The sequence below is a fragment of the Bos grunniens genome, chromosome 28 (assembly GCF_055505025.1).
Source record: "Bos grunniens cultivar Pamir isolate PY7600 chromosome 28, Bosgru_T2T1.0, whole genome shotgun sequence".
NCBI classification, from domain to species: Eukaryota; Metazoa; Chordata; class Mammalia; order Artiodactyla; family Bovidae; genus Bos; species Bos grunniens.
Genome location: NC_141192.1, coordinates 20590393 through 20610568, shown reverse-complemented (window position 1 = coordinate 20610568; position 20176 = coordinate 20590393). Strand labels below are relative to the sequence as shown.

Below are 20176 nucleotides of genomic sequence, written 5' to 3'. Positions count from 1 at the left end.
TCCTAGGCCTCATCGCAAAGCACCTGGTGTGAGTCCCTCCCAGCCTCAGGTCTCATGGAGACTTCCTGCACTCTCATCCCACACCCACATGTGGTATAAGCCTTCAGGGTCTGCCTCAGCTCTGACTGTATGCTAAGCTCCCTGAAGGCAGCTACACTTGGGAATTCCTTTCCTTTCTACACATAGCGTCTTTACACATTGTTGCAGCTTTAAGTGTTTGTTAAAAAACAAACAAAAAGTGTCTGTTGAATGAAAAAATGTTTGCGATTTTAAAAAATTATTTCAGATTTATAGAAAAGTAGTGAGAATAGTACAACTTTCAGTCAAATTCCCAAACAGTAACATTCGATCTGTGTGTATATGTATATACACAGACACATACAATATACACCTGTATAAAACATACACCTGTATAAACACATGTCTGAATGAAATCATTTTTCTGAACCATCTGAGACTACAATTGCAAATGTAGTATCCCTTCACCCCTAAATACTTCAGAGTATTACCTGAGAACAAGTGCATTCGCTTATATAACCAAAGTGTAATTATCAAAATCAGAACATTAGCATTTAATCAGTTCTAATATCTAATTTATAGATCTTACTCAAAACTCACCAGCTGCCCCACTAATGTCCTTTATTTAAAAAGAAAACTTGTCCAGGTCCAGGATCACACATTACATGTTGCTGCCGTATCTCTTTAGCCTCTTTCAATCTTCTGTAATATATTTTTGCTTTTCGTGGTCTTCAAGAATACAGACCATGTGTTTCACAGCATGTCTCTCAGCTTGTAGCTGACGTTTCTCATGACTGGATTCAGGTGGTGCATTTTCAGCAGGACTATCACACAAGTGGTGTGTGTCCTTCCGGGGCATCAGATCTGGAAGTGTATAATATTTATTCAGTTACTGGTGACACAAATTCAAATCACTTGATTAAGGGAATGTTCGAGAGGTTTTTCCACCACAAGGTTATTCCCTCTGTAATGAATAAGTATCTGGTGAAGAGATACTTCGAGACTATGCAATTATCCTATGTTTCATTAAACTTTTACTCTCTAGTTTTAGCGCCCATTGATGAATTTCTAGATCCATCATTCTCTCTGCAGTTATTAGTTGCTATTCTACTGTAAGGAATACTGTAAGGAAGAGCTATCTCCTCTACTTACTTTCTTATACTAATATGGATTCTTTTATAATTTAATGAGTTATAATTTTTTCCTATCATTATTTTATCATTCCTTCCTATCAATTTTTTTTTTTCAGATTTAGCCAGTGGAAGCTCAAGCTAGTCCCTAAGTGCTTTTGACATGTTCCCATCACTACTGTGAAGTAGCTCAGTCATGTCCGACTCTTTGCGACCCCGGTGGACTGTAGCCTACCAGGCTCCTCCGTCCATGGGATTCTCCAGGCAAGGATACTGGAGTGGGTTGCCATTTCCTTCTCCAGGGATCTTCCCGACCCAGGGATCGAACCTGGGTCTCCCACATTGCAGGCAGACGCTTTACTGTCTTAGCCACCAGGGAAGTTGCTCCTTATACTAATATGGATTCTTTTATAATTTAATGAGTTATCATTTTTTCCTATCATTATCATTCCTTCCTATCAATTTTTTTTTTTCAGATTTAGCCAGTGGAAGCTCAAGCTAGTCCCTAAGTGCTCTTGACATGTTCCCATCACTCTTTAAGTACTTCCTTATTTTCTTGCACAGTAAGATGCTCCAGGCTCACCATGTACTTTCCCAGTCCCAGCAATGGAATCAACCATTTTCCCAAGAAGCCCTGGTGAATAAACATTTTAAGTACCTCCTGGAAACCACTCAACACTAGAAGTGAATATCTGAGGAACGAATTTCTGCTTTTGATGTACTTGTTCCCCAGCACACACCCATTCTGCTGGTGACACAGAACAGTCACAGCCTAAGGAACTGGGTCCATTGTGAGGACTTTAGCATCCTCACACTATTCATTTCATTTAACATAATTCCACTATCCCAAGCTCAGCTGGGATTTCTTTCTATTGTCTTCTATTTTTGCAGTGTTTTAAGACTTTTTATAATGAAATAGATAAAGTTGATTAGGAAACTGGTTGTCCTTGATTTTGTATTTTATTATGTTTGCAGAATAAAAATTATATTTAATAGTTTACTTGGGAAACAGTAATTGCTTGTTGTATGCAGACTGAAAGTCCACATGTGGGTAACGTGGTGGGACATTTCATCCATATTATTTTGTGTGTGTCTATAGATTTTATTTTATTACTATGTTTAAAAATTTTATTGGAGTATGGTTGATTTATAGTGTTAGTTTCAGGTGTACAACAAAGTGATTCAATTATACGTATACATATATTCATTATTTTCCAGATTTTTTCCCATATAGATTATTACAGACTATTGATAGAGTTCCCTGTTCTGTACAGTAGGTCCTTGTTGGTTATCTATTTTACTCATATTATTGTGGAACCTCTCTGAGGCGATCTAAGCCCAACTAACAGACGCAACATCTTTTTCTCTTGGGCAGAAACATGTAGGAGTTGGAAAAAACTTCAAATTAGGATTTGTCATGCTGTGGTTAGTGATCTTGGGAAAGTACCTAAATTCTCTGAAGTTGAGATTCCTTATATCTGAGAGTGGCACCCCACAGTTGAGTGTGATTTGAGATAAAGATTCTTGGACTCAAGCACTTTGTGATCAGAAAAGAATCATAGGTTTCCTCTAGTTCAGTGTTCCTCTTTTATACGCGGGGATAATGCAGCTCCGAGAGCTGCACTGGGCTCCGAAGGGCACCTCAAGGTGGGGCAAGGACTGAGGCCTCCTGACCCGGAAAGAGGCCTTTCCACTACTTGTGTTCCTGACCATGGGCCATGGCTCACGGGCTTGGGAAAGGAATGCTGCATAACCAAAGGCATTGCTGCTACTTATCTGTTCACCAAAATGTAGGTTTGAAAAGATGATCAGCGGCCTATACTTGGGTGAACTCGTCAGGCTCATCTTGCTGAAGATGGCCAAGGCAGGCCTCCTGTTTGGCGGTGAGAAATCCTCTGCTCTTCACATTAAGGGCAAGATTGAAACACGGCATGTGGCTGCCATGGAGAGGTGAGCTACTGGCAGGGTCCCTCCCACCTTGACTCTGAAGAGGGTAAGGTGGGCAGCCAAGGCATGGTGTGCTCATGGGAGTGGTGCACAGGAGGAACCAGATCTTCTTCACCGGGATGATTTCAGACCTGTGCACAGCTTCAGGTGGATTAGCAGTGCCTGTCATGCCTCACATGTGGCTTCTGGTTGGTTTCAATAGCCAGGTTTTCTGCTGTTGGAGGTTTACCCCCTTCTTATTTTGCCTTTTTCCTCCCTAAACTGGTGATATAACCTTTTTAGGGTTGCAGATCCCTTTGAGAGTCTAAGTTCTGGACCCTTTACCCCCAAAATGCACACTTGCACACAATTCTGCTCTTAATATCAGGGCATCTTTGGAACCATTAAGGCCCTAGCGTGGAATCCAAGTTAAGAATTCCCACTACAGCAATAATTTTCTCTACCTGCTGCTGTCAGGGATTGCATTTGGCTTTGGCTTTGGTGATTAGAGAGAAGAGCTCACACAAAGGTGTGCAGTAGGGAGCTGACTGCTGAGGCTGACTGGCCCCGGTTGACTCAAGATCCTGTTAGAAACCCTGGCACTGCCCTGAGCTTTGCAATCAGCTTAGATTCTGAGCTCAGCAGGGTGACATCTGACTTCCAGAATCTGTTTATGCAGAGCTTGGCAGGGACTGAGTTTCTATGAAAGGCAGTGCAGTATAGGGTGCTTACAAGGGTGGGCTCCTTAATCTAACTGCCGGGGTTCAAATCTTGACCCTTGTACTCACCAGCTGTGTGCCATGGACAGGTTACCTACCCTGTCTGTGCTTCAGATCCCTCTTCAGCACAGTAGGATAATGACGGTCCTCCCCCCAGGTTTGTTGTGAGGACTAAGTTAACACACATGTCAAGTCCTTAGACTAGCACCCGGCCCATAGTGAGTGAGCAATAAGTGGTGGCCGCCATGATGATTGTTGAATCATCATTATTATTATAAGATGATGTGCCAGCCTGTTTATGGTCACAGTCCCGAGAGGTGGGAACACTCTCTCTGAGGGGGATTCCCATGGGATGGGGCAGTGTGATCCTCTCATTCCTGTCCCCTGGCCAGGTACAAAGAAGGCCTAGCCAATACGAGAGAGATTCTGACAGATTTGGGCCTGGAGCCGTCCGATGCAGACTGCATTGCGGTCCAGCACGTCAGCACCATCGTCTCCTTCCGCTCGGCCAATCTCTGCGCAGCCGCCCTGGCAGCCATCCTGACACGCCTCCGGGAGAACAAGAAGCTGGTGCGGCTCCGGACCACGGTGGGCGTGGACGGCACACTCTACAAGATTCACCCCCAGTGAGTGCTGGTCTCCGGCCCACACCCTCCGCAAGCAATCTCCCCTGGAGCAGAGTCCAGTTTTCTTTCTAAACTAGGCTGCTTTTCTGGGTTTCCAGAACCAACCATATTCTATGGTTCTGAGATTATAGAGCAAAGGGTGAATTCAGAGATTACATTCATCTAGCTGGCAGGGCTGCTTTAGGGGATCATTCTTAAAGGAAGATTTTGCTAAAGCCAATAGCCTGAACTACCAAGGCCATCCATCTATGTGCTTATCCATCTATCTATCCCTATATTCATCTATCTATTATTGAATACTCACTATGTTAAGATAGGAAAATAAGATATGTCCAGTTATAAATGGGGCAATAACTGGATGGCAGAGTTTGCCGTGTTCACATGAAGGATACCGGAAGGAAAACACAGAAGTAGGGAGAATGAAAGCCCCTCTGACTAACAGAGGTGTAATTCAGTCAGGCATGTACACCTGGGAAGAGCTGGGGAAAAAACCTTTTCCTTGTGGGCAGAGATGATGTTCAATCAATATATTATGAGTGTATGCATGCTAAATTGCTTCAGTTGTGTCTGACTCTTTGCGACCCTATGGACTGTAGCCCACCAGGCTCCCCTGTCCATGGGATTCTCCAGGCAAGAATACTGGAGTGGTTGCCATGCCCTCCTCTAGGGGATCTTCCCGACCTGGGAATCGAACCTGCAGCTCCTGCATTGCAGGCAGATTCTTTACTGCTGAGTCACCACGGAAGCCCATATACTAGTTGTAATATTAGTGATAAAATAACCACTTCTTTGAGGCTTCCAAGGGTCCCTTCCACTCCCTCAGATGACCTGGACCCTACCCTAGTCACCCCCATCATCTCCCTCCATCCAGCAACTAAAGCGGTGAGCCTTGGCCCAGCAGGGCTCCCCAGGATGCTGTCCCACTGCTCCACCTGTATCTGTTTCTATTGGCTGGGCCTGGGCCTTTATGGTTTTTACATATTTTGCCATCACCCCTGCCTCCAGATACCCGAAACGCCTGCACAAGGTGGTGAGGAAACTGGTCCCGAACTGTGATGTCCGCTTCCTCCTGTCAGAGAGTGGCAGCACCAAGGGGGCTGCCATGGTGACTGCAGTGGCCTCCCGGCTGCAGGCCCAGCGGAAGCAGATTGATAAGGTGCTGGCTCTGTTCCGGCTGACCCAAGAACAACTTGTGGGCATTCGGAACAAGATGCGGGTGGAGTTCGAGTACGGGCTGAAGAAAGATACCCACCCTCTGGCCACAGTCAAGATGCTGCCCACCTACGTCTGTGGGATGCCGGATGGCACAGGTGGGCCCTGCACCTCTCCCTTCTCTGATGGGCCACCCGGAGCTCCATCCAAGCTCCTTAAACCCAGTTAGGATCTTTGTTTCAAGAGCCTTGTGTTCGTCTCTATAATGGAGGGAGGGAGAGTACTCTGCTGAATCTGTTCTTTGGTTGATCCAGGGCACTGGCAGTGAAGAATACCTAAGTTAGGTTCCATGTGTGTGAAGACCCAGATGCTGTCCCCGGGAGCTACCATCTGGACACGTGGCATGTCTGGCTGGTCTTCCTCCCTTTCCTCCAGCTTTCTTCTCTCCTGGGGCTTGGCTGTCTTCCTCTCCCCTCTCTTCATTTTCTGCCCCGACTTTTCTGATACTTGATCCTTTTCCTGGTCCTCTGTGCTCAGCTGACAGGAGCTACAGAACAGTGAAGTCAGTTCTTTAGACAAGTAATTCATCTCTTTGCATCTCGTGAATCTCACCGAGATATACTGATCTTTGTAAAATGCTTCATCTCTTTAATTTGCTTTTGACTCTTTAGTTTCATTTTGTGCTCACAACCACTCTGTATGTTATGTAAAGAGAGAATAATTCCCATTTTATGGATGCCAAAACGGAGACTCAGAGAAGTTAGGTGACGTACTTAGGGTTACACAGCTGTATTTGTAGTCTCTCAACAGCAAAGATCTTTTCCAGGGCTAGTATCCTTCGAGTCTACTTGGGGGAGAAAATGAGATCAGGAAAAGACGCTATTCAATTATTCATTCTTTCATCTCTTTTTTCCTTTTGCTTCCATTCCTCAAAGTTTCATTAAGTACCTGTTATAGGTCAGGCTCTGTTGTGGGCACAGGGACAGAGCAGTAAAGAAAACACAGTCCCTGCCTTTATGGAACCTTTGCTCTGTTGGGCTGACAGACAGTAAGCAAATAAACGCCAGATGATGCCATGTCATAAAGGGCTATGAGGACAAATAGAGCAGAGTCAGAGGTAAGAGAGCTGGCCGGGTGTGAGGGCTTCGGCAAATTCAAGGAACAGTAAAATGACCAGTGTGATTAGAACAGAGTGAATGAGGCAGTCAGCGAGAGGAGGGACACACAGAACAGACTATGATGCCCTGAGATGTCAGAGAAGCAAGAGGCGCTGCCCTGGGTAGTAATGGGTGTTGGACTTGATATGGTTTCTTATCAGTCTGGTGGGGGTGTGGGAATCCAGGGATGGGAAGAGCGGAACAGAGATCATTTCAGGCTGGGGATGAGCAGTTCCTCTAGGCCCTGCAGACAGAATGGACGCACCTTCCCGAGTCTACTGTAGTCAGGTAGCCTGACCTGGATTCACCCTCAGAGGTTCCTTGAGTATAAGTATCATGCGTGGCTGTTAGCAGACACCAAGGAAAGCAGGCTGGCCTCAGATGGGCTCAGGATGCCCGCCCAGGGCTCTGACACCATGCTTGCTGACCAGCACGCCCCTTTGGCCCCCGAACCTCAGGCCAACAGGCTCTAGGCCTGCTCTCTTTCGGCATCTCTTCTTCCCCCAATGCCTGCACACGAGGCCCTGCTTAGTGCATGCTAGTGGAACGCCACCCTCACTTCCTCTACCACAGAGAAAGGAAAGTTCCTCGCCCTGGATCTGGGGGGAACCAACTTCCGGGTCCTCCTGGTAAAAATCAGAAGTGGACGACGGTCAGTGCGGATGTACAACAAGATCTTCGCCATCCCCCTGGAGATCATGCAGGGCACGGGTGAGGAGGTAACTGCCGGCCGGGGGTTCACCCTCCAGGGGGCCAGCCTGCCATCCACCCCGTCCAGTGCACGTCCAGTACGACTGCTGCTCTCTCTCTCCCTGCAGCTGTTTGACCACATCGTGCAGTGCATCGCCGACTTCCTGGACTACATGGGCCTCAAGGGAGCCCAGCTGCCTTTGGGCTTCACGTTCTCATTTCCCTGCAGGCAGGCGAGCATTGACAAGGTAAGACGGTCCAGCCTGGCGGGCCTCCCTCCTGCACCCGGGGAGTCTCAAGGCAGCTCTGAGTCACTGTTCACTTTATTTAGGGGTCTCAGGTTCAGGGCAGCTGGGGAGACATGATCAAGAATTTAGACTATTTACTTTTTTTTATTTATTGTGTTCCATTTTCACTATTACTGTATTATGGATTGAAGTTTGCAAGATGCTTTCGGGTTGTATAAAAAGACACATGGATAAAATTATTGTTAAAAGAGAGGTCAAGTCATATTATCAAGAGATAGGAGGGAATGACCAGTTAAGGCAAATTATAAAACTCTTAGTGTGTAATATTACATGTATCTTCCTGGGTGGTCATTATAAACAGGGAAACACAGTACATTGAAAGGCTTTTATTGTCTGATGAACAAAAGCTTACCAATGCTTCTGAAGAAATGCATTTCTTTCCTGATATTAGACTCTCAGGAGACATTGATCACATTGACACATATTTTGTTGACACTGAAGAACTTCATGGATGATGATTTTAATAAATTGTTCATAATAATTTAGAAACATGTATCACATGACTTTCTTGGATAAAAGCACCATTCACCTGCTCAAGGAGAACAGAGTACCCTCCTGCTCTCTAAGAGGCTTATGTCAGTCAAGCTATCTGATCTGGTGTAAAAGCAGAACAGCACTTTCAATTTACAGAGAGAACCCTGGTCAGCACAGCAAGGCAGCCAGAGAGCTCATGACGATAATAAGAATGGCACCAAAGATTTAAGACTCTGTTTGATCCAGTCAGTGTCTCCATGATGTACACATTATTTTTGTTTTATTTTACCATCTTTTATTGTGGTAAAATTTAGATAACATTTACCATTTTGGCTGTTTTTAAGTGTACATTGCAAAGGTAATGCATTCTTGTATTACTGCTGCTGTTAAAATTTAATACACATAGAAATGGAAATTGGGGGTGGAGGGGGGAAAAGCCACGTGCTGCTGTCCATGGTCCTGAGTGGTCCACAGGCACCAGCACACAGCTGCTCCTCCTGACTTGGGGCACTGGGCCTCCAGGCCTCCCTCCCAGGAGTTCTGACAGGTTCACGAAGACATAACTAAGAAGGAAGGGAGACCAAGGGAGAGCTTGGAGCAAAGACACCAATGGCTGAGGAGAAAAAAAAAACTTTCTTTAAAAATAAATGCAATGTAATGGCATTGAAACATGTATAGTATCATGTATGAAACGAGTCGCCAGTCCAGGTTCGATGCATGATACTGGATGCTTGGGGCAGGTGCACTGGGATGACCCAGAGGGAGGGTATGGGGAGGGAGGAGGGAGGAGGGTTCAGGATGGGGAGCACGGATTATACCCGTGGCAGATTCATTTCAATGTTTGGCAAAACTAACACAATATTGTAAAGTTTAAAAATAAAATAAAATTAAAAAAAATAAATGAAATATAGATTTACAATACTATATTAGTTTCAGGTATATAACATAGTAATTTGATATTGTTATAGGTTGTACTCCATACAAAATTATTATAAAATACTGACTGTATTCTCTTGCTGTACATTACATCCTTGTAACTTATTTATTTTATACCTAGTAATTTATATCTTTAAATCCCTTTCACCTATTTTGCCCCTCTCCTCACCCCTCTTCCTTCTGGTAACCAGTAGTTTTTCAAAAAAGAGAGACTTTAAAAAAATATGATTTTGTATAATTGTAACTAATTAGAAAGATTTTTCAACTGGGGTTGAATCTCTAAGGTTCTACATATATTCACCAGGAAAGGAGCAACGAAGCCTAGGTTCCCAAGGACTGTGGAGAGGAGGGGGAGCCCGGAGCTGAGGGCCTCAGGGTGAGGTGGCCGTTCATCCCCTGGGGTTGGGGGTACTGCCATTAGAGTTTCTGGCCATCTCTCCTATCCCAGCTGCTCTCCTGGCCTAGACACCCCAGCTTTCCCTGCACTCACCCACCCCCAGCTCTAGGGGTGTGGAGTTTGAGGCTAGATAACTCTTGCTTCTGGCTAACAGTGTAACCATCTTTTAAAAATTAGAAATACTTTTCCTTGGTAGTATAAAAAGTTAGACATATTAATTTTAGGAAAATCAGAAAATATGGACAAGCAAAAAGGAGAGACTGAAAGGTACCTATAATCTTACACCTAAAGAGACCACCGTCAACCCTCTGGTGTATGCATTGTTCGAGACCTTTTTCCAGATTTGAGTGTGTGTGTGTGGTTTTTAAAAGACTAATAGAATAATTCATCATCTGTATTTGTTTAATGTGAGTTCACTTAACAGTGTATGGTAAACATCTTCCTCTAATGGCTAACATTCTCTTAAAGGATTATATTTTTGTGGCTATAGAGCATTTCCTATATTGATATACAATGATAGATCCATGTTGTTGGAAAGACAGAATGTGTGTGTGTGTGTGTGTGTGTGTTAGTTGCTCAGTTGTGTCTGACTCTTTGCGACCCCATGGACTATAGCCCACCAGGCTCCTCCATCCGTGGAATTTTCCAGGCAAGAATACTGGGGTGGATAGCCATTCCCTTCTTCAGGGGATCCTCCCAACCCAGGGATCAAACCACATCTCTGGCATTGCAGGCAGATTCTTTGCTGCCTTAGCCACCCATTTTTCCTGTGAAACAATGCTTTGATGAACATTTTGTAGCTTTATCTTTGATCATGAAGATGTGATTGATTGGATAAATCAGAAGTGGTCTTTGTTCTGTGCAGTCATGGCCAGGGAATGTGAGTTGATGTAAATTTCTGCAGTTATTCCACTCAGCAGTAGACCTTGCCTGAGCATCATGCTTCATGGTGCCTTTGGGTCCAGTGTTAGGGATCCAAATAGAAGCACAGTCAAAAGCATTTGACCAGCAGTTAGCTTCGGTCCCTTGCATCTATTTGATGCTGAGGTTGTGCAGTGGTTCCAGCAAACTATTGCTCAAATGAATTTGCCTTCCTTTCTTTCAGGGAACACTCATTGAGTGGACCAAAGGCTTCAAAGCTACTGACTGTGAAGGGGAAGATGTGGTGGATATGCTCAGGGAGGCCATCAAGAGGAGAAATGTATGATATGGCATTGAAGCTCATACCTGACCTGTCCTTCCCCAAGGCCCCTGTGCTCTGTCATCAGACACCAGCCCTCGACTCTGGCCTCTGCCCACTTCAGTCTGATGTGCCCCTCTTGAGACTGGCCTGCACATCCTACTTACAGCAGAGCTCTCTTCCTTTTCAGGAATTTGACCTGGACATAGTTGCAGTTGTGAATGACACAGTGGGAACCATGGTGACCTGTGGCTATGAAGATAGTAATTGTGAGGTTGGCCTGATTGCAGGTAAGTGATCAGGCATGTCCCATTGGCCTGCTCCCATCAGATCTTTTGGAAGTTACCTTTTAACATACTGAGGGGCAGGGGGCCATTGTTCCATTACATAGGGGCTCTGAAGCCAGCTTTGTCTATGCCTGAGATGAAGTTAAGATTGGGATTTCAGGTCTCCTAATTCCCAAGTCTTTACTTAATATCTTTTTCCCTAAGGGTTCTAAGCCAAGGTTGTCCTTTCTGTTGAGGAAGGAGAATAACATAGAAAGAGGGAGCTTTCACATTTGGGCCTTGGGGCAGATTTTACTTGGTGGAGGGAGACCATAGTTGGATCATGTTGGTTGGCCTGGAGCTGAGAGAGCTAGATTTTCATTCCAGCTCCAACTTGTACCTCCTCTGTTCTCTGACCTCTTCTGGTTGTCAGAAGGTGCACAGGATGGGGAAGAGTTGGAAAGAAACCTAGGAGAGGAGCAGGGAGTGGCCTGAGGTATGATATAGGCATTTTAGGAGTCTTCCAGAAAAGTCTGGCGGTGATTAAGGGCAAGGGTAGATTCCAGGGGAATGACTGTAAGTGGTGAGGGGACAGGTGGCATTTGAACATGTGGAGACAGGGGCAGTGGGCATTCCAAGTGGCAGGCACTGGTTAAGTAATCACAGAATCTGAGAAAGTTGTTCCAGCTGGTTGTCTGGGTTTCCTGAGGGTAAGTAGTGCATAGCACAAGGAGACAGGGATATACTGAGATGTCTTCAGTGCCAAGGAGAGGTTTCATCTCACTCTAAACCTTGCCTGCTTTGTGACCTTGGGCAGGTTCTTATTCTGTCTGGACTTGAGCTTCCTTATCCATGGGAAGGGTTGGGCTAGATCTGGGAGGTCAAAGAGGTGAGATTTGTTTGATTGAAGATGATAATTACCTGGACTGTTGTCTTGAGAATAGTTCTGAGACCAGGTCATGGACAAAGGAGAAGAGGGTGGCTTTCAGATACCAAGTGTCTGCTTATCCAAGACTAGATGGTTCCTCATGGTCCCTTCCAGCTCCGCTAACTCTGTGACTACTTGGGGCTCACTTTGTGTGCCTATGGCTTATCAATAATAAGGAGGGTGAGGAGGAGGATAATGGTATCACAGGTACAAATTCTATGTGGAGAAAACTTACAGACATCATCTCATTTTTTTTTTTTTTTTTTGATAACAAATCTGTAAGGCAGGCTTTAGATCCTTTTTTACAGATGAAGAAATTGGATCTATGAAAGATGAAATACTTGCCTGTAGTCACCCAACTATAAATATAAAGCTGAAGTCCACACCCAGTTGTATCTGACTCCAAACCTAAATTCCTATCTACTGTACCCTGCTGGCTCTTTAAGACCTAGTGGTGTCTTCTGAAGACTAAAGTCCCTTTGTGATTCCTTCTAGGAACAGGCAGCAACATGTGCTACATGGAGGAGATGAGAAACATTGAACTGGTGGAAGGGGATGAAGGGAAGATGTGCATTAATACCGAGTGGGGAGGATTTGGAGATAATGGCTGCCTAGATGATATCCATACCCAATATGACAAGGAGGTGGATGAGGGGTCCTTGAATCCTGGCAAACAGAGGTGAGAAGGGGGTGTGTGTCCATTTCTGTAGGTCATCCAACTTCAGCAGATCTATGGGGGTGCCCTTTTCATATTAGAGATATTTGTATAGTTTGTATATTTATGACAACTCGTCAGATGTCAGTGAAGTGTCTAATTTGAGCAAAAGCAAAGATGGCCCGGTAAAGAATCCTCGTGCAATGCAAGAGACGCAAGAGACACAGGTTCTATCCCTGGGTCAGGAAGATTCCCTAGAGACGGAAATGGCAACCCCTTTCAGTATTCTTGCCTGGGAAATCCCATGGACAGAGGAACCTGGCAGGCTACAGCCCATGGGGTCACAAAGAGTCTGACACAACTAGAGCATGGACACAGCAGCAGCAAAATTTATGACCAGTTTCCAACAAACAGAAGGTGTGCCTTTTTCTAATTACCATAAGGTTACCATAGGGTCTAGGGGTGGCCTTGGAAATGAGGCCAAGGTTGTCAGGAAGTCTACTCACCGTGGCCTCGATGTCACACGGCAGGGGCATGGTGGGCCTCTCAAGGTGGGTTTCTACTAAGTCCTGTTTAGAGGTCGACATCCTCAGTCTTTCAAGAGCAGGCTGCCAGGTTGCTGACCTCTGTGGTTCTGGGGTTGGGGAAGTAACTGCAAGTGAAGGATGGGAATCCTGGTTCTCAGCCATGACGTCATGTCCCAGCATGGGTCACAATCACTTGTAAGGGTTATTCCAATTGCTAACCATACTAAAAACACTGAAAACAATGAATGGTTAAAAAAAACAAACACAAAACAGAGTACATTTTCATTTGCATTCTCATATAGCTTCTTTAGTAGGAGAGAAAGGGGTAGAGCTAGCGTGGGGGGAACTGATTATTAGCCTGGGCCCATATATTTCCACAGGGGTTGGCATACTTTTTCTGTAAAGGATCAGAGAGTAGTGTTTTACTCTCAGGCCATGTGGTCTTTGTCACGACTAAGCTCAGTGTCTTTCTATATAAAACAAGATGAAAATATAGATTGACTGTGAGACAATATCCAAGTGGAAAAGTTGAGCTAGGAAATGTGATGGGATGCCTGGGTCATAGATGCCTTGCTGACTATTCAACTGAGAACACTCAGTAGGAAGAGGCTTGACAAGACCAAGACCAGCCCTGGTGGCCCCACATCTTCCTTTGGCACTAGTCTTTGTAGCTGGGAGGCAGGCAAGTTACCGTAAGCCCAGCTGAACCAGGGGCCAAAATCACAAGGGACCTGAATTCCAAGTTGGGGCATCCAAGTTTTGTGTCTGAATCCATTGGAGGTTCTCATTTCTGGAGTGGAGAGTGTTAGGGGGCATATACTTGGATTTACTTTGCTGTCCCCATTGTTTGTCTAAGTGTTGGTTCCTTAGACTGATGAAATCCTGAGCAGTTAAGAGAACGCAAGTCCAGCATGTAAGCCTCAGGCACACTCGGATTTTCATCTGACCCTGCAGGCAGTGGGAGTCCAGCTCCACCTCACTGTTATTAATACTGTCACATGTACCTGGGCAGAGTGCCTGGTCAGTGCCTGTTGATTGTAGAGCTTCTTTTTCTCTTGCACCTTCCATCATGGAGCTCACAGCCTGGTAGGAAGAGGGAAGGGAGCTCATATTTTGGACCACCCTTGGTGTGTGTATACACTTCAAATGTGTTATCTCATGGAGCGCAAGATCTAGTGGAGAAGATTTCTTCAAATACAAAGCCAAGGTAAACTAGCTTGGGGGCCAGAAAAGGGACTTATTTTAGCCTAGTGTCTACTGTGCACCAGATGCTTGGCTCCCAACAGTCTTGTGGGGTCAGTGCTTTGCTCCTGGTTTCATAAATGATGGTTTATAGTCCTTACTCAGGTCATGCAGCTAATGTGTGGCGAGCTGGAACTTGACTTCTGCTCAACATGTCTCCAAAGCCCAGCCTTCCCACATCATACTATCTCCTGCATGCGCTTCTCTGGGCCTGCTGCCCACTCCACACCACTGTGACCCAGGCAGCTAGTGGATGCCAGTGGCACACCTTCCGCACTCTGACATGTGATCCTCTTGGGAACCACTCACCAGCACTGATTTTCCTGCTCTTACCCACCTTGTCTCTCTTTCTCTCAACAGGTACGAGAAAATGACCAGTGGGATGTACCTGGGGGAAATCGTGCGGCAGATTCTGATCGACTTGACCAAGCAGGGTCTCCTCTTCCGCGGCCAGATTTCAGAACGTCTCCGGACCAGGGGCATCTTTGAAACCAAGTTCTTGTCTCAGATTGAAAGGTGACTCATGATCAGTTTCACCTGCTGGACATAAAAGGCCCTATATTGGGACATGATGCTGTCTCACCAGGCTCCAGCAGATTGAAATTTAAAAATAGAGAGTAAGAGCCCGTCCTGGGGCTACTCCCTCTCTCCAGCTACATCAGTACCACAGCACCCAGCTGAGGAGCCAGAAGCCTATCTGGGCCCCTAGATTCCTAAATGGTTACAGAAGAGTTAGGTTAGGTTAAAAAGTGATCCTCTTCAGGGACTTCCCTGGTGGTCTGGTGGCTAAGCCTCTGTGCTCCCAGTGCAAGGAGCCTGGGTTCCATCCCTGGTCAGGAAAATAGATCCCATATGCTGCAACTAAAACCCAGTGCAGCCAAGTAAATAATAAAAAAAAAAAAGATCCACTTTTGATTCTGAAAAGATGATGTGCTCATACTTTATTCTTTAAAGATGATGGGACTTCCTGGGGGTGACAGACCTTCTCGAATCTCAGCTTCTAAGGCATCCTGCTCCAACCTTGGCTTTGCTGGGACCATTTCTTCTCCTGCTCAGGCACCTAGGGATGGGGGACTGTGAGCCCTGGGGAGCAGGTTCCAGGGCCCCAGCAATAGCTCTTGACATCCTGCTCTGCTTGCTGGCAGCGACCGGCTGGCCCTCCTCCAGGTCAGGAGGATCCTGCAGCAGCTTGGCCTGGACAGCACATGTGAGGATAGTATCGTGGTGAAGGAGGTGTGCGGTGCTGTGTCCCGGCGGGCGGCCCAGCTTTATGGTGCTGGCCTGGCTGCCATCGTGGAGAAGAGGAGGGAAGACCAGGGACTCGAGCACATGAGGATCACCGTGGGTGTGGATGGCACCCTGTACAAGCTGCACCCGCAGTGAGTGCTCCAGAGTCTCAGGGCTGGGGGCTGAGGCTGAATGTGGACCCCATTGGGGCTGACGGACAAAGGGGCTCTGCTTCCTAGTGCTGTGATGTGGGCGTGCTCATCACCCTCCCTAAACCCCAGGCTCCTCATCTGTATCAGGCAGGCAGAAATAATCTCGAGGATTGGATGAGTTCATACATGTAAAGGGCTTTACACAGTCCTCGGGTGGCGCTAGTGGAACTCACCTGCCAATGCAGGAGACATAAGACACATGGGTTCGATTTGTGGGTCAGAAAGATCCCTGGAGGAGGGCATGGCAACCCACTCCAGTATTCTTGCCTGGAGAATCCCATGGATGGAGGAGCCTGGAGAGCTACAGTCCATAGGGTCACAAAGAGTCAGATAGGACTGAAGCAACTTACACATGCAGTAAATACAAGTGGTTATCATTAACACAGTCCAACCTGACCTCAAAGGGAGCAGTGAGAACTAAGTATTTTGCACATCACAGAGTGTGTGTCAAGTGTGAGCTCAGAATCAGCAGGCAGAAGGATGAAGAGTGAATTTGAATCCTGGCTCCACTGCTTAGAAGCTGGGAGGCCCAAGGCCAGTTTCTTACCCTCTTTGACCCTAGTTCTTTATCTGTAAAAGGATGATAAAAATCGTACCTACCTCATAAGTTGACAGGAGAATTTAGTTAAACAGTGTCTGTAGACTATGTGACATATTACAAAGACGGCAGTGATAACAACTTTTATTTTTATTTAATGTTTTACATTTTATCTTGGTAGATGAAGAAAGGTATTAGCCAGCTTGTAAAATTTTCTAATCATGCTGAAATATATAGATAAACATATTATTACTGTAGTCCTTGATGCTTAGCCCTTCCTAAGATGCTGACTAATTATCCAGGATAACTGACTGATATCTTTTCTTGATTCTCCCCTTGAGGTCACATATTTTTGCTGTGATTCCTGCAAGTCTCTTCCTTTGAACCAAGACCTGACCAAAGGACAAAAACTATATGTTCATTTCAATAGGTGCAGACAAAACTTTTGATAAAATCTAGCACAACAGACTGGTTCCGAATAGGAAAAGGAGTATGTCAAGGCTGTATATTGTCACCCTGCTTATTTAACTTATATGCAGAGTACATCATGCGAAGCGCTGGGCTGAATGAAGCACCAGTTGGAATCAAGATTGCTGGGAGAAATATCAATAACCTCAGATATGCAGATGACACCACACTTATGACAGAAAGTGAAGAAGAAATAGCGAGCCTCTTGATGAAAGTGAAAGCGGAGAGTGAAAAAGTTGGCTTAAAGCTGAACATTCAGAAAACTAAGATCATGGCATCTGGTCCCAACACTTCATGGCAAATAGATGGGGAAACAGTGAGAGACTTTATGTTTTTGGGGCTTTAAAATCACTGCAGATGGTGACTGCAGCCATGAAATTAAAAGACGCTTACTCCTTGGAAGGACAGTTATGACCAACTTAGACAGCATATTAAAAAGCAGAAACATTACTTTGTCCACAAAGCTCCATCTAGTCTAAGGCTATGGTTTTTCCAGTAGTCATATATGGATGTGAGAGTTGGACTATAAAGAAAGCTGAGTACCAAAGAATTGATGCTTTTGCACTGTGGTGTTGGAGAAGACTCTTTAGAGTCTCTGGGACTGCAAGGATTTCCAACCAGTCCCTCCTAAAAGAGATCAGTCCTTGTTCTTCACTGGAAGGACTGATGTTGAAGCTGAAACTCCAATACTTTGGCCACCTGATGTGAAGAGCTGACTCATTTGAAAAGACCCTAATGCTGGGAAAGATTGAAGGCAGGAGATGAAGGGGACAGCAGAGGATGATATGGTTGGATGGCATCACTGACTGAATGGACATGTTTGAGTAAACTCCGGGAGTTAGTGATGGACTGGGAGGCCTGGCATGCTGCAGTCCATGGGGTCACAAAGAGTCAGACACGACTGAGCAACTGAACTGAACTGAGCACCTTTTATGATAAGAGCACTCAACAAACTAAGAATAAAGGAACTCCTTCAACCTGATAAGAGCATCTGTGGAAAACACACAGCTAATGCCATACTTACTGGGGAAGCACTGGATGGATGATTTCACCTTAAAATTAGCAACAAGACAAGGATGTCCACTCTTGCCACTGTTCTTCAACATTGTACTGCTTCTAACACTGCCTACAGATGATTGTGTGGGTTTTGTCTCTCAGTCAAGTCTTTATTTAAGGGAGGGGCTTATAGGATCCAGGTCAAAAAATTATGTGACTTCAAAGGGAGAATCAAGTATAAATCTAGACAGGCAGTTAGGCAAGAAAAAGAACTAAAAGGCATCTATATTGGAAAAGCAAAACTATAACTATCTTTGTTTGCAGATGATATGATTTTGCATATAGAAATCCTAAGGAATCCACAAAAAACTATTGGAACTAAGAAACAAATTCAGTCAAGTTTCAGGATGTAAGATCAGTATATAAAAATCAACTGCATTTCTATGCATTAACAATAAATAATCTGAAAATGAAATTAAGAAAACAATTCCATTTAAATAGCATCAAAAAGAATAAAATACTTAACAATAAATTAACAAAAGAGGTATAAGACTTGTACACTGAAAACTACAAAACATTGTTGAAATTAAATGGCAGCCCACTCCAGTATTCTTGCCTGGAGAATCCCATGGATGGAGGAGCTTGGTGGGCTACAGTCCATGGGTCGCAAAGTGTCGGACACGACTGAGCGACTTCACTTTCACTTTAAATAAATGGAAAGATATCCTATGCTAGTGGATTGAAAGCCTTAATGTTGTTAAGGGAACAACTTACCATCTTTTTTTTAAACTGAAGTATAGTTGACATGCAATATTATATGAGTTTTAGGTATACAGGATAGTTATTTGATATTTATATACATTGCAAATTGATCACCGCCATAAGTCTAGTAACTATCTGTCACTGTATAAAGTTATTGCAGTATTATTGACTATATTTTCTATGCTGTACATTATATCCCCCTAACTTACTTATTTTATAACTGAAAGTTTGTACCTTTTAATACCCTTCACCTGTTTTGCCTGATCCTCTAGTCCCCTCCCTCCTGACGACCACCAGTAGTTTGTTCCCTGTATCTGTAACTCTGTTTCTGTTTTGTTTTGTTTGTTCATTTGTTTTGTTTTGTTTTTTGTTTCACATATAAGTGAAATCATGCTGTATGTCTTTCTTTGTTTGACTTACTTCACTTAGCATAATTCCCTCTAGATCCATTCATCTTTTTGCAAATGGCAAGATTTCATCCTTTTTGTGACTAATATACCATTGTGTGTATATGTGTGTGTTATGTATCATGTCATATTTCTTTATCCATTCATCTACTGATGGGCACATGGGTTGCTTCCATATTTTGACTATTGTAAATAATGCTGCAGTGACCTTAGGAATACATGTATCTTTTCTATTTAGTGTTTTGTTTTCTTTGGATGAATATCCAGAAGTGGAATTAGTGGATCATGTGCTGGTTCTACTTTTAAATTTTTGAAGACCCTCCATACTGTTTTCTATAATGGCTATGCAAGTTTACATTTTCATCATCAACTGATGAGTGGATAAACAAAATGTGGTACATCTATACAGTGGAACGTTACTCATAAAAAGGCAGGAACCACGGACACATGCTCCAATTAAGTGCCAATGGTGTTTTCTCTTTCTCTTTTTCTGTAGCTTTTCTCGGATACTACGGGAAACTGTGAAAGAACTAGCTCCTCAGTGTGATGTGATGTTCATGCTGTCAGAAGACGGGAGCGGAAAGGGAGCAGCTCTGATCACTGCTGTGGCCAAGAGGTTACAGCAGGCACAAAGGGACCACTAGGAACCCCCTGGGGTTGGGCCTGGTGTTCTTCGGCTACTGACCAGCCTTTCCTCTGGCAGATGAGTTAATCAGAGACCAACACGCAAGCTTCTGGCTGGCTTCACCTTCTGGATGGTCAAAAGGAGAACCCCAGGTTCTTGGGTACTCTTAGAATTTTGTTACTGGCTTTCAACAACATTAAATGACTCTATTTGCCATCTTTGTACCAAAGATGGACCAACTTGTAAAACCAAAGCATTGGTCCCGAGAGCTTCCATTTCAGCAAATTTCTCATTTGAGACCTGAGCTGTTAATTTTCTGTGGCTTAGGGTCCTGTGGCTGCTGGACTTGGAAGCAAATACATAATCTGCCCAGGTGGCCTGGCTGGCTGAATTCCTTATGGGGATGCTTCAGTCATGGCTTGTATAGCAGATTGGGCCATCTACTGGGAATGCACATTTCAGAACGATAGGGGCTCATGTAATTACCTGGGGATCTAATCTAACTTGTCATGTTGACTTCGAGCATGAAGTGAGAACAAAAACTTTGGAGCATTCAGCCCCAGGATGAAGAAATCATCCCAGGATGATTGCCAGGGATCTCCATAGGAAA

General features: G+C 44.7%; 1 protein-coding gene across 3 annotated transcripts in view; it reads left to right on the top strand.

Annotated features, from left to right (window-relative positions):
- Positions 1 to 19819, top strand: part of LOC147342986 (hexokinase HKDC1) — a 39698-nt gene extending 19879 nt beyond the window's left edge. For all 3 annotated transcript variants that reach the window (XM_086382624.1, XM_086382625.1, XM_086382626.1), the window contains 11 exons: positions 2943 to 3098; positions 4186 to 4419; positions 5425 to 5729; positions 7302 to 7447; positions 7547 to 7666; positions 10639 to 10734; positions 10904 to 11003; positions 12403 to 12586; positions 14692 to 14847; positions 15477 to 15710; positions 19438 to 19819. In XM_086382624.1, the coding sequence (XP_086238750.1) occupies positions 2943 to 3098; positions 4186 to 4419; positions 5425 to 5729; positions 7302 to 7447; positions 7547 to 7666; positions 10639 to 10734; positions 10904 to 11003; positions 12403 to 12586; positions 14692 to 14847; positions 15477 to 15710; positions 19438 to 19585 (1879 nt within the window). In that variant the 3' untranslated portion in view covers positions 19586 to 19819. The remainder of the gene's footprint in view (positions 1 to 2942; positions 3099 to 4185; positions 4420 to 5424; positions 5730 to 7301; positions 7448 to 7546; positions 7667 to 10638; positions 10735 to 10903; positions 11004 to 12402; positions 12587 to 14691; positions 14848 to 15476; positions 15711 to 19437) is intronic.
- Positions 19820 to 20176: the final 357 nt, after the last annotated feature.